We start from the raw sequence: 15,380 nt of genomic DNA on the forward strand, positions 1-15,380 counted from the left end.
CGCGCCGCTTGACGACCTCGAACCAAAGAGGAAGCGTCTTGTCTTGCCCGCACCCAAGTAACCCCACCGCGAGGTGGCGTTAGCAGCGCAACACTCGCGCCATCTCTCGCACTGCGCTGCAACCACACCGACCGCCGCGAGCATCACGGCATCACGCAGGCCACGCGGCGAAGCCGGATTGGAGGAGACGGGAGCTATGCAGGAAAACAAGATAGCAGGGGACGCGTGAGAGTCACGCATCGCCACATCCCCCCAACCTTAAATCACTACATATTCCGGCCAAATATGTCACACGGTCTAACGTCAACGCGTGCTTCGCGAACATGATAGGACATGCAACAGTGGCCGCACCGAGGAAATGTCCCCACGCTGTCCATAACATGCGAGCAGACATTGTCCTTGGGGTACACCGCTGGCGTCCACTGGTCACAGCAGCAGCTCCGCCGACTCGACGGCATGATTCCAGGCCAGGACTCCGGAAACGGCGACGCAGTAGCCGGCACGAGCAAGCGTCGCTCGCGCCGATGCGCCCTGCTGGCGAGCCGTGGTAGCTGTCGGTGATCGCCGGCTCTTTTCTCCGCCGCCGAGGGTTGCGAGCTGGATACAGGTGGCCGCCGAAGTCGCTGCGCCGAACTCGCCCCAGCATCACCATTGCTCGGCGTGTCTCGATCGTAGTCCGGGGCAGCAGCGCAGACGATGTGCAGGTGACAGCAAAACAGGGGTGACTCCAATCACGCTGCGTACACTCAACACACTCGGCAAACACTAAAGTAGTGCAAGGGAGAGGAATTCTGCATGCGCATTGCCCATGTGGTACGATGTTCAACTCGGCTAGCAAAAGATCGGGCAGCTACTCAGATGCTAACTTCACGTGAACGAAGTTCGCTTCCTTGAGTCGAACAAGTAATTTCAATTCGTGCGAGGCTAACTAGAATGAGGAAAGCAAAGTGCAACACTTCAACGCCACGGTCCACCAGATTGTGTCCCTCCACGTGCGCCAGGCAGCTTCGTTAAGCCTTAGGGGTCAAGCGTCGCTACCCTGACAACAACCGGCATCCAAAAAACAACACCCAAAATGGGCGCAGAAAAGGCAGCCGCGAGGAGACCTCAGCTCTGTTAGGTGGTCCTACCCCGCTCGGTGCACACAGCATCCGAGTTGACGGCGCCCACCATCCCAGACGGTGTCGGAGCGCCCGGTGCCAGGCCGCAATACCAGCCAGCCCGTAGTGGCACCCATGGCCCGCGGCCACCCGGCTCCCAGAGCCACGACTTCATCAGAGTCAAAGAGATAGAAGAAGCTATTTACACAAGAAATTCGGACCACCCACGAGGCTTCCGTACTCACTCGCTTGAGGCTTGCCAATGCTCCGCGGGCGCTAAGCCTCGCTCTCCCAGGATGCAGACCGCGTGGCTCTCGTACCGACGAATGTTATGAAAAAATACACTTGCGAAAAGGCTTAGCATATTGACAAGTTCAAACACACTACAGCCACCGTCACCTCGCTCAAGAAAACACGCCGCCGACGCTAGCGATCAAAATCCACGATAGACCTACGCTTCATTTCAAACAAAGGTCTCGAACGAAGCAAAACTGTTAAAACTATAGTCCGATGCCCCAAGGGCCCCTCGTTGGGCAGCCAGGTGTGGGGTTCTCACACCCATGCTCTTGGGACAAAGGAACGACAACACAGTAGTGCAAACAATCACAAGGGCATTTATTGCACCTTTCATAGATCAATGCCTGCTAGCCGAGTTGCTATCCACAAAACGGGCGCGCGACAAATCTAGGAAGTCCGACTCACCGCGACCGGATAGCGAGCGAATACGTTCGCCCCCACGCTGGATCCGAACAGCTGGTCTTTCGCGCGTACGGTCACGCGAACGGTGGCGCGTTCGAACGAGGCCTCACGAGACGGTCTCGCAGACCATGGATCGGCGCAAGCGCGGTACGTCCGCGCCGCTTGACGACCTCGAACGAAAGAGGAAACGCCTTGCCTTGCCCGCACCCAAGTAACCCCGCCGCGAGGCGGCGTTAGGAGCGCAACACTCGCGCCATCTCTCCCACTATGATTCAACCACACCGACCGCCGCGAGCATCACGGCATCACGCAGGCGACGCGGCGAAGCCGGCCTACAGGAGACGGGAGCTATGGGGAAAACAAGATATCAGGGGACACGTGAGAGCCAAGCATCCCCACATCGGGCAGTAGTGTCAGTAAAATAATCATGCCGATATGGGCTCGTCGAGTTGCCCTTGCTAAGCAACCGAACGCGCTGCTCCAGCCTATTGGCTGGGATGCCAAAACTTGTATTCTAAGCATGAGAGGTGCTTTTTTTGTTGCAGACGCCAGAAAAAAAGCGTGCAGGGTAGCTTTACCTCGTGAGTGATCTAGGCATGCATCGCTGCAGAAAAAAAATGTTTTCAATGCTTTTTTTTGCCTTAATATTGTTACAGCTTACATAGGCGCATAAGTTCGAGCAAGTCGTGCTTGCGCAGGCTATCTAAAGACAACTGGGCTCCAAGTGCCGTCAAAGAGAATTCGCGAGGACGTAATTGCAAGTAACGCGGAATCTATCCATGATTATGAACCAATGTCGGTCAGTGATTTGACCTGTTTTCTGCATCACTAGCTGTGTTGTACGTTAACAATAAGTTTTCCCACGCTTACAGGTTCTACTTTTTCTGTTTGGGCGCTTGCGGTGCAAATATTTTTTTCAGGCAAGATGTAAAAACAAGCCTAAACATTCGAAATTATCAAAGCTTGTTACTGTAACAGAATTTTCTGTCAAATCTTGTATCATTAGTCAAAATCTGCCATTTATTTGCCTGTCTACGCATAGCGGGAATAAATTCTGTTGCCGTAATATCTGCACCCGCTTTTTGCGATGCTATTTAAGCAGTGAAAATTTACATGCATGTTGGTGGGCGGCAATTAAGTTATTGATACGAAAGCAGACATCACTGTGGTGGAACATTAAAGGAGAGAAATCGAATTAAATCACGTATGCGGTCATGGCGCGGATTGATCGATAGCAGAAAACGGTGCAATAGAACGCACCACTGCATGAATCATCCCGCAGCCAATTCTTAGGATGCAGAGCGTGCGAATTTACTTCTGGTTGAATGAGAATTTGCGAGGGGGCAATTCCTCTTAAATAAATTTATGCCATTTGTTTCCGCGAAAGGACAAACAATCAAGCTTTCATGTTACAACCTTAAGGGTAATCTAGAAAACATCACATAGCAGCCCATACAGCTCTAATGCAGAGATCATGACCTGAAACTCAATGTTTATTGATCGAAGTTGTTATTGAACCATTGGATGGTCCAGCGGAAAGTGAAAGCTGGATCTAATAGAGTGTGTCCCAATGCTCAGTACTTATGCATGCGCCTTTCCACTGACCTGCAGTTTTCTTCTGTATAACGCTCACCTTAGTTTTACGTGTAATGTTGATTGTTCCTTTACACAGCAAACAGTTTAAGCAGACTGCACAAGCAGCAAGAGCGGACAACGGCCAACACCGTATTTAGTTATCTAGAGAAACTTATACTCAATCTCTGGTTGCGATGAAGTGTAAGCAGCATGATGTGATGCAGTGACGTCAATCACGGGAATTCCGGACGTTTCAAAATAAGATGTGGCTGTGACTCTGTAGTGATGCCTGTTCCAGTGCTATTCCTCCACGTTCCGCCCTCTCTGTCCAGCCTTCTCAAGGGAAGAAACACCCAGTGAACTTTTTAATGCGGTTAGAACGATACTGGTTTGGGCTAGTTCATTAAAATTCATGATCATTGTTACTTGCGCACCGCTTGGAACGAGGAGTGGGAAACGGCAGACACAAGCGCGAACTTCCAAGTAGTTTTAATGGTAGAAAGTCAAGTGGTTTTATATAGCGAAGAATTATTTGACTCAACTTTTTAGTAGGTAGGTTCCTGTCTCGTCTCGCTTTAAGAATAATTAAATAATGACTCACACATGTGGGAATCGAACATCTGCCGTCCAACACAGCAGCCGAGTGCTCTAAGCAATAGGCCTCGACTGTTCTTGAGTTCTTCATTATTTGGACAACAATCGCAGGCATGCTTCTCGAGGTCCAAACCAACCAACTTTTTGAAACACTCGGCGGGTTCATCCCAGCATATGCCACTTTGTCCTCTTCGTTCTTCGTGATAGCTGGCGCTTTGGCACGCCCTGTTAACTACACTATGACAGGGACCGGCCCAGTAATCTCCTCGCAGCAGCTTACGCTACATAGAAAGTGCATGGCGTTGTACGGACTTCGTGACTTACTAAGTTAATCAAGTCTTAGACGTTCTTCGCCGAAGTACAAACGATATCATCGTTTAAACATACACCACGTGAAATAGATGTATGTACGTAAAATAGTGTAAAACCTCGTCGCTGATGAGGTCACAATACGTATTTCCATCGCTTATGTTCGTACACTACCCAACGACCTCCGCGTCACAGGCCCGCGTCGAGCGGCTGCCGCATAAATCACGTCATTGCTGTCATGCGGTTGTCTACAAGCTGGTTGTCGTCATACCACTGTCGTCACAAACACGTATGCTAGCGGGCCATAGACACAGCTGTTCAATCTGCAGAAACACATTGATCAACATGGCACGGTATTGCGCAAAGGCAAACAATGTGGATAACCAGGCATCGGCAAAATGCTTGGCATTATAGCTTCCCAGAATGCGTGGGATCAGCACATATTTTTTTCTTTCAACCGTTTGTTGAGCGCAATATCAACCTTGTCATTGGCACGACGGCGTCGAACCCAAATGATTTAAGCCCGTACTGTTGGTTACATACTCTTTGTTCCCGCTTGAATTCTGTTGCCCCTTCAGTGAACCGACTTAGAGCACTTCTCTCACCACTGTTTGATGTTGGTTAATATATAGTGTTGTTTGTGTGTTTTCTACTTTGCATATGGCTTTGTTGCTTTCTCGCATTGAGGCCACACCTCAGTTTAATAGCTACAGCGCGCTTACCCAGGCTTAAGACGCACCAGTTGGATGACATGAACCTAACCGATCATCATCATCATTATCAGCTTGGCTACGCCGACTGCAGGGCAAATGTCTCTCCAATACTATTGTAAATACCGCGGTCATGTGCAAATTGTGACCATGTTGTCCCTGCAAACTTTTTAACCTCATCCGTCCACCTAACTTTCTGCTGTCCCCTGCTACGCTTCCCTTCCCTTGGAATCCAGACCGTAACCTTTAATGACCATCGGTTATCTTCCCTCCTCATTATATGTCCTGCCCATGCCCATTTCTTTTTCTTGATTTCAACTAAGATGTTATTAACTCGCGTTTGTTCCCTCACCCAATCTGGTATTTTCTTATCCCTTAACATTACACCCATCCTTCTTCTTTCCATAGCTCGTTGCGTCGTCCTCAACTTAAGTAGAACCCTTTTCGTAAGCGTCCAGGTTTCTGCCACGTAGGTGAGTACTGTTAAGACACAGCTGTTATACACTGTTCTCTTGAGGGATAATGGCAACCTGCTATTCATGATCTTAGAATGCCTGCGAAACGCACCCCAGCCCATTCTTATTCTTATGATTATTTCAGCGTCATGATGCGGATCCGCGGTCACTACCTGCCTTGAGTAGATGTATTCCCTTACCATTTCCTGTGCCTCACTACCTATCAGAAATTGCTATTCTCTTCCGCGAGTGTTAAAGATTACTTTAGTTTTCTGAAGATTAATTTTTACACCCACCCTTCTGCTTTGCCTGTCCAAGTCAGTGAGCATGCATTGCAATTGTTCCCCTGAGTTACTAAGCAAGGCAATATGATCAGCGAAACGCAAGTTAGTAAGGTATTCTCCATTAACTCTTATCCCCAATTCTTCCCAATCCAGCTCTCTGAATACCTCCTAACCTGAAATACCTCCTGAATAACCTAACCGTTACAGTACATTAAAAGAGACCTGCACTAGGATTTGCTCCTGCAAATAGCCACGCGTAGCAAGCGGATCATGTTGTGGGAGGAAGTACTCAGCGGCTGGAATATCAGCCGGAAAATAAAACAGAAGCTCGCCCGTTCAGCCACTCGAGGGAACCCCGTGCAGCGAGAGACTCGAGGCCACACGCACCTATGCCGCTATGCAGTCCGTACCTCTTGCAACTTCACAGATTACGGCCCGTGACTTCGGTAAATTACCCAATGCGCAGCGCACCATAAGATCACAGGGAGTAAGCCGCACGTGAAAACGGACCAGAAAAAGAATGAAGGCGGGGTCGCGACGCCATCGTGATGCGGCCTTTTGGCTACGGTACGGAAGCAGGGGCGCTACAAGGTAAACCTATTCCAAGCTTCTCTATTCGAATGCTGCAATCAGTCCTCCATGATTGGTCGAAACATTTTCGGGCCACCTCCTCTTCTCCAGTCTCTCACGCGACGTCACGAAAACGGCGACAACGCCCCATCTGATATAATGTCTGCACGCTGCTTATGCATGATTAGACCGAATGAAAGAAAAATAATTATTTCTTATTCGATGCTCTTTTTTTGCCATATTACTCTCCCATTGATGAAACGTTTCCGGGCTGCGCCCGCTTCGCCTGTCTGTCACGCGACGTCACAAAAACAAGAAAACTCTTAGCGTCAAAGTGACGTGCACGTGGTAAAAGTCGCATTAACATTTCGAACAAAACAGATTTTTCTTATCAATAGCCGGGAGACTGCCCCGTTCCAAATGGAATAGAAGATGGCTGCCCGCCGTTTTCTCTGGCACTAGCTACTCCGAGCGTCCAGTGAGCATAGATTTATTTGCGTATAATAAACATTTTTCTAGGGCCGTATAACATTATCGAGCCCTTTCGGCACGTATGCGACATCACTTTGTCAGCTCTTATTTGCTGAGGACACGTTCATGCGGCATATTTAACGTTGCGCTGCACGCCACCGCAATTTTCTACCAACCACCACGAGCTAAGTAGGGGAAGCGGATTAATCGCAGACGCCGGCACTACCCTGTTAATCCGGTTATCTACTTTGACTCGGCCTTATTGAACGCCTCTCCATTTGAGCATACGCCTCGCTTCCTTTCAACCAATCCTATAAGAAAATCTGCAGAATCTAGGCTATTCTATTCGCCTTGAAAGAAAAAAATAGGGCCTCCTATAAACAAGGAGCGCGTTTGATTGCGCTTTTCTAACAACGCTGTGGGTTACCACCCGTTGTTGCGTCGGCGGTTATATAAGTTTGACGTCAGTAGATTGGAATAAAAACAGATTGGAATTGTTTTACGTTATAGGTAAAGTCTCTTGATAATTTGAAAGTAGCGACACTCTTCGAACTCTGCCGCCGCCGCGCGACCTCCTCGCCTCTTCCTCGCCCCTCGCGCGTTCGCCCGCGGGAACCAGTTTTGCCCCGATTTTCTGCACGACGATTGGTCTCCCTGCCGTTGACCTTGGAAACGCGCGGATCTTGAGTTTTGCTCATGTTTTTCTTTTTCGTTCGCGCCATTTTCCTCCTGAGCACGGCTGGCTCGGCGCTTTAGCTCGGCGTAGCGAACGTTGTACGCTGTGTTTCCTGCTCTATGTGCTACCGCTATGCCGGGCTGTTGCGCATATAACTGCCGCAAGAAGCCTGAAGATAGTTATGCCGTTTTTATGATACGACAAGGAAAGCGTGGCAGCTTGCGCAAGAAGCAGTGGCTGCATGACATTGGCCAAAATAACTTTGTTCCGACAAAGAACAGCGTTGTTTGCGAGCTGAGGTGTCTTTCTTATAGCTCGTAGCAAAGCATCCCGTAATGCTGCATTTTCCATTCTTCCGGCCTGATAACCAGCGTTTTTGTTGCGGTTGTACTCAGTATACTTAATATTCTCGGGCGGCTCGATCACCTCGCACGTTGCTAACTGTTGTTATTCAGTCGGAAGTGCAGCATTATAGATTCTGCTTCGCGCCCTGTAAAAAATTAGTGGCAAGTATGCCGGTGGTATTGCAGGCGATGAGCGTTAGCTAGTCAAGATTAAGTTTTTTTTTTAAGTTTTGAGGCGAAAGCCTTTAGATCTGTTTCAAGGTTGCGATGTAAACTGGAAGTATCACGTGACCCAAGGAGGCCAGAGGTGATCCAAAGCATGTCCACCCCTGTATAAGAGAATGATTACACAAGTTAATTAATGAATTATTAGTGATCGAGATAAGGTGGATTAGGGAGGATTAAGGTTAATCAGAGGGTATTAAAGAAGATAAAGGTGGATTAGGGTGCGTTAAGAAGGATTAAGGTGCATAAATAAAGATTAAGGTGTGTGGAGAAGGATTAAGGTGGATTATGGTGAAGGCTTGATGAAAGGGTATTAAGACCGATTAGGGTGGATTAGGGTTCATGAACAATGATTAGGGAGGATTAAGGTGGATAAAGGAATATTAATGTGTATTAAGGTGGATTAGGGTTCATAAAGGAGGATTAAGACCGACTAGGATGGATTAGCGTAGATTAAGGTGGATTATGTACCATGGAGCTGGATTAGCTCTGATAGAGGTGGATTAGAGTGTATTAAGGTAGATTTGGACTATAAAGCAGGATTAAGTTGGATTAATGTGCATGAATGGGGCTTAAGGTGGATGAAGGAGGATTAAGGTGGATTATGATGGATTAAGGTTGATAAAAGAGGATTAAGACTGTATAGGGTAGGCTAAGGTGCATTAGGGGCGATGTAGGTTCATTAGGTTGTATTAACGTGGATTGGGAGTATTAAGCTAGATTAAGGTGGATGAAGGAGCATTAAGGTGGATTAGAGTGGACTAAGATGAATTAGCGTTCATTGAGTATTAAGATCGGTTAGTCTACTATAACCCTCCTAATGCACATTAATCCACCGAATCCATATTCATCGACCTTAATCTACCTTCATTCACTTTTTTCCACCATTATCCACGAAAGTCCTCCTTAGTGCCCCTAATCCACCTTCATCGACCTTAATCTACTCTAACCCTCCTTAACTAACCCCAATGCTTCTTCGTTCACTTTAATCAACCCTAATCCACTATAATTGTCCTTAATTCACCTTAATCCACCCGAATCAACATTCATCTACCTTATTCCACCCTAATCCTCCTTCATTCACTTTAATTCATCCTATCCGACCATAATCCTCCTTAATGCACCTTAATCCGTGTTAATCCACCCTTATCGTCCTTCATGCACTTTAATCAACCCTAATCCTCTATAATCGTCCTTAATGCACCTCAACGCACCTTCATCCACCCTAATGCACCTTCATCGACCTTAATCCAACCTAGTCCTCCTTTATGCACCTTAATCCACCTTCATTCACCCTAATGCACCTTCATCGACTTTAATCCGCCGTAATCCTCCTTAATACACCCAAATTCATCTTAATCCAATCACTAATCAATCATTGCTTTGCTGATAATTAGGCATCTTATACGCGGCTCCACATGCTTTGGTTCGCTTCCCGCCTTCGGTCACGTGATATTTTTTGTACCTCACAAGGGGACCTTGAAACAGAGGTCTAAGGCTTTCGCTTAATAAGCCACACACAAAGGGATGTGTCACAAGCAATACTAGATCAGACGCACGAAGTGAAGCATCTGATCATGAGGCAGAAAAATTGTCCGGAGTATAGAATTCGCCTCAAAGCTCCCTTTAAATCGGTATACCCCGTTCATACGGCTTTAAGAAAAAGCCAACCTCCGCAAAAACGTTGCCTCCAGCACTATCGCTGCCGTTATTAGCATTTCTCAAAATTTTCAACCCCACTGGGGCGCGCAACTGGCCCAAAATAACACGCCTCCATAGAATCCTGCGGCCCATCCGCGGGAGCCCAGGAGGAATAGCGCGCCGTGCGCAGCCGGCGGGCGAGGAGAATTGAGGAGGAAAGCGTCGTGAGGAGGAGAGTGCCGCTGCTTTCAAATTATCAGAGGGCTTTAGTTATAGGGTGCCAGGCATGAAAGAAAAAGCGCTTGCGGACGCTAGTCGAGCGCAGAAATATAGAGTGTCTATAATTGAAGTGCAGCGCGCTTCTTGGTGGCATGGCGACAGGACATTTCGATTTCTTCATTTCTCTTCTAAGAATGAGCCAACGAACAAAACATCTTGCTACTAAACGTAATAAGTAAAACGCTCCTTAGGCGCTGCCATACATACTTTATTGGATAACCACATTTTTCAAGTCAGCAAGGCGAATGGCTTTTTAAGGGTTTAGGGGAAATACATCCTGGCGCCTCACTAACAACTACTAGACGATATCATGCACAGCATTCATATTGCCATTTAGGGGAGACTATATTCTGCTGCACTTTTGTTTCTATGTTATGAGTGCCAGCACATGCAGCAACAAAGCCGTTAGTGCCGGACCACCTGGCATTCGATGCGGGTACAGGACGCTGACCGATAAAAGTTGTGTTCTGTGCCCTCTTAAGTATAGCAAATTTGTGGTCGGCAGAAACACGGAAATGGCTGGTTCCTTGTTTTGCCACCTGTCATGATCACGTTCCAGTATTTTTTCGCCTTGATTATTTTTTTCAAGAAGAGCACTAAAGTTGACAGCGACTGAGGCTCACCAAACGCCGTGCATCTTGTCAGGTGGTCCAGCGCTGCTTTCGTCACGCTATATGGAGTCAAGTAGCGCACCTATAAGAAAAGAAATACGACAATATACTTAACTCAATAATTCCGCTGGTAATACGGCAAGAGAGGCAAGTGAGGCGGGACACTTCTTATAATGTGTATGCTTTTGTGAAACTAATACACCACACGACATGTCCGTTGTTCATATTGCCGTTAGGTGTCACGCGCCAGCGCTGAGAAAGAAGTGACTGGAACGCGCGCTCGGCAAGAGGTGCGTGCTGAAGAAGAAGAAGCAGGGGCTGAGGACGCCAGCTTGAGTTTTGTGTACGCCATCTTGTACAACTGTCTGTCTCGCCGACGCCGGGTACATCTTCAATTGTCTTTTCGTGACAAAACTGGTGGATCTGCTGGGTACGGTTCATACGATGCCAAAAACCCCTCCTGGTAGCAGGAGTACCCGCCCTATACTAGTGGACACCGCTGTTCATAGGGCCAGCAGTACAATTCAAGGATTACCTCCGGAGCTTGATCATCTCTCCGCAACGACATCGACACACTCACGGACCAGTATGGAAGGAACATCGACGTCTCTATCGACCATTACGCAAGGTACGGCCACAACGGCAACTCAGTACCTGCTGTAGAGTCTCAGAGTGCCGAATATGTTCCACGGGGATGTCTTCGAGGATGTAGAAGACTGGTTAGCCCATTTTGAGCGCGTTGCTGAGATAAACAAATGGAGCGATGCGGCGAAGTTGAGAAACGTCTACTTCAGCTTGGAGGACGGTGCTCGCACTTGGTACGAGAACCGAGAAAGGCTCCTGAAATCGTGGCTCGAGTTCCGCCGTGCCTTGCTGGCGACATACACCAATGCTGATCGCCGCGAACGAGCCGAACGAGGGCTCCAATCCCGCATTCATCTGCCGAATGAGAGCGTGACGTCATACGTAGAGGATATGACGCGCCTCTTCCGTCGGGTGGACCCTACCATGTCAGAGGAAAAGAAGCTGCGCCATTTAATGCGGGGAGTTAAAAAACAGCTATTTGCTGGCCTGGTTTGAAGGCCGCCGAAAATCATGGGTGAATTCTTAACCGAAGCCACCACGACGGAAAAGATGCTGCACCACCACTCAGCTTTCTACGAAAGACAAATGAACGCTACTTCACCTTCGGACCAGCGCTCAGCTACGTATGACAGGCACGCGAATGCTGCTTCACGGACGGACGCGGTTGCCTTTGGAAACCTGGACGTTTTCCGATACCTTATCGGCTCTGTGGTTCGTGATGAGCTTCAACGGCTCAGCTGCCCGCCACAGCCCACGCTGAGTTCCATTTCTGCCCTCGTGAGAAGTAAAGTGCAGCAAGCGATCCAAGGTCCCGTCCCAAGCAGCAATGCGCCGCCTGTCACTGCACAGTTACAGCGGCCGTCGTATGCGTAATTTTGGGGCGAGTCCTTCTCCGCGCTCCGACCCATTTCATCCCCGCCCCGTCTTACGCGGCGTCATACGTCCCGCCGCTCCCATCAGTGCAACCGATCAAGCGTATGGAGGATCGGCGCCCGCTCTGACGTCTGGCGTACCACGGACAGAATGCCTCTGTGCTATCACTGTGGAGAAGCCGGTCACGTATAGCGCGAGTGCCCGAGTGCCCATACCGCCGCCTCGGACTGCAAGGTTTTGCCGCGGATTCACTAAGGCCCAGATATGGTGAAAGGCCTAGCGCGATTGTGGAGAACCTGAACCAGCAAGGTATGCTACTGTTCCCGCGGAGGAAGTCGCACTCGCCGTTCCCCAGGCGGTCTTCCCCAGCTCCTAAAAGCCCTCCAATGGCAGTGCAGGGACGATCGCCAAGCCCTCACCGGGAAAACTAAGAACTGCGACCTTCGGGGGCAAGGCCGCTGATAATCGCCCTTCCGAAGACCTCCCATCGACGCAAACACGGTCTATTCAGCACGATTCAGCGACGACAGCAGCCGAACTCAGCGACAGACTCTCGCTAGACATACCTGTTATGCTCGACGGCCACCACGTTAGTGCGTTATTGGACACGAGTGCCGATTACTTGAAGTTGTGCCGAAAACTAGCGACGGAAGTTAGAAGAGTTATGACGCCTTGGTCTGGAACGCAAATTTGTACTGCTGGCGGGCATATCGTCACACCGATGGCCATGTGCACGCTCAGAGTACAAATTCGTGGGTGTCTGTTTCCAACCAGGTGCCTTAATTATAATCCGCGATTGTTCTCGGGACCTCATCTTGGGCGTCGACTTTCTGCGAGAGTATGGTGCCATTATAGACTTCGGGGAGCGCAGCGTGACTTTTTCGACAGAAAGAGCAGCGAACAGTCGCGACAATTGCCGACGTAACGCGCTTCAGATTTACGCCGACAGTGTAACTTTACCACCACGCGCAAGTGTCCTGGAAGCGGTCGTATACGACGATCTGCGTGACGGCGAAGCTGTTGCAGAGGGCAATTCATCCCTTATGCTGACTCATGGTGTATGTGCAGCCCGCAGTCTCATTATGCTTCAAGGTGGACATTCTGCGCTCCTCGTGACGAACTTCAGCCAGGCACATCGGCACCTGTTTCGTCGTACTACTATAGTTTTTGCTGAGCCCATAGCAGACGTCGCTGAATGTTTTGTGTCTATGACAAAGGACAACCCAGCTCAGACACTCAGCAATATCGACATGAATTCACACCTTTCGGAGGAAAAGCAAAAAGCGCTGCGCGAGTTGCTACTTCGGTTCAAGGACTGCTTCGCATACACTTCTAAGGTACGCCAGATGCCCATCACGACACACCGAATAATCACGTATGACGATTCTCGTCCCATACGACAACTGCCTTACCGCGTATCGGCGAAAGAGCGCAACGTGATTATTGCACAAGTGAAAGAAATGCTTGACAATGACGTCATACAACCATCCCAAAGCCATTGGTCGTCGCCGATGGTCCTCGTCAAAAAGAAAGACGGAACGATTCGGTTCTGTGTTGACTATAGAAAGTTGAATAACGTCACAAAAGAAAGACGTTTATCCGCTTCCACGGATCGATGATTCGTTAGATCGGCTGCGGCGAACCAGGTATTTTTCATCCATAGATTTGAAAAGTGGATATTGGCAAATTGAAGTTGACGAACGAGATCGCGAAAAAACTGCCTTTGTTACCCCGGATTGACTGTACGAATTTAATATACTTCCATTCGGCCTGTGTTCTGCACCGGCCACATTCCAGAAAATGATGGACACTGTTCTGACGGATCTGAAGTGGCACGGTTGTTTAGTGTACTTAGATTACGTCGTCGTGTTTGCGGCGATCTTCGAAGAACATCTGAAGCGTTTAGAGGCGGTACTTGAGGCGCTCCGCACCGTTAATCTCACAGTAAAGCCAGAAAAGTGTCACTTCGGTTACAAAGAGTTGAAGTTTCTCGGGCATGTCGTGAACGCCGACGGTGTCCAGCCTGACCCAGACAAAACATCTGCTGTTGCTGATTTTCCGACTCCTCGTGACAAGAAAGCAGTACGCCGCTTTCTCGGTCCGTGTGCGTACTATCGTCGCTTCATCGCTAATATCTCCCGGATCGCCGAACCACTCATACGCCTCACGCGAGAAGACACACCCTTCGATCGGACGGATGAGCAGGACGCAGCTTTCACGGAGTTACGGCAGCGCCTGCAGGATTCACCCGCTCTCGCTCACTTTGACGAGGACGCTTACACCGAGGTGCATACCAACGCAAGCAACATCGGTCTTGGCGCTGTCTCGTTCAATACCAAGAAGACGTCGAGGGAGTGATCGCTTACGCCAGTGGCACCCTTTCACGCGCCGAAATCAACTACTCCACTTCCGAGAAAGAGTGCCTAGCGGTTGTGTGGGCCATCATGAAATTTCGGCCTTATCTCTACGGTCGCCCTTTCAAGGTGGTGACAGAGCACCATTCCTTGTGTTGGTTAGCCCACCTACGAGACCCGTCCGGGCGACTTGCTCGATGGAGCCTCCGTCTGCAGGAGTTCGATGTTACCATCGTCTACAAATCGGGCCGCAAACACGAAGATGCGGACACGTTGTCGCGCGCTCTCGTCAAAACTTGCGATAAGGACATGGACGAAGACTGCGCATTGCTTGGGGCCCTCACCGCATCTGACCTGATCACACGGAAGCGCGAGGACGTCGAAATACGCCCTCTCATCGATCACCTAGAAGGCAAGAATGTTACAATCCCACGACACATTTCTCACAGTCTCTCGAGTTTATGCCTCCGAAAGGGTGTCCTCTACAAGAAAAACTCGAGTGCCAGTGACAAAAATTATCTATTGGTCGTACCTGCCAACCTCCGTGATGACATTCTCCTAGATTTCCATGATGAGCCCACGGCTGGACACTTGGAACTTTCACGTACTCTTGCAAGAGTACGCCAGACGTACTACTCGCCCAGACTTTCTATCACGATGAAGCGTTACGTGCAAAGCTGCCGTGAGTGTCAACGCAGGATATCACCGTTTTTGAAACCCGGGGGGTTAATCCAATCCATTTCACCACCTAGCGCGCCGTTTGATCAAATCGGCATGGATCTTCTGGGACCCTTTCCCTTGTCAGCCAGCGGAAACAAGTGGATTATAGTCGCCACAGACTATCTAACACGCTACCCCGAGACGAACGCTGTACAACGTGCCACGGCATACGAAGTAGCCTAGTTCTTTATCGATGATATAGTCCTAAGACATGGTGCCCCATCGCATGTCATCACCGACAGAGGAACTGCCTTTACGGCCCAACTGATAGAGGACATATCGAGGCTGAGCTGCACGCAGCATCG

The 15,380-nt window shown here is 49.2% G+C and overlaps 1 protein-coding gene across 1 annotated transcript in view; it reads right to left on the reverse strand.

Annotated features, from left to right (window-relative positions):
- The window catches only part of LOC126524069 (uncharacterized oxidoreductase TM_0325-like), a 210,946-nt gene that overhangs the window by 56,110 nt on the left and 139,456 nt on the right, over nucleotides 1-15,380 (reverse strand). The window contains exon 6 of the mRNA XM_055067266.2: nucleotides 10,556-10,625. Coding sequence (XP_054923241.2) covers nucleotides 10,556-10,625 — 70 coding nt within the window. The remainder of the gene's footprint in view (nucleotides 1-10,555; nucleotides 10,626-15,380) is intronic.

This window comes from Dermacentor andersoni, chromosome 3 (genome assembly GCF_023375885.2).
Source record: "Dermacentor andersoni chromosome 3, qqDerAnde1_hic_scaffold, whole genome shotgun sequence".
Classification (NCBI taxonomy): domain Eukaryota; kingdom Metazoa; phylum Arthropoda; class Arachnida; order Ixodida; family Ixodidae; genus Dermacentor; species Dermacentor andersoni.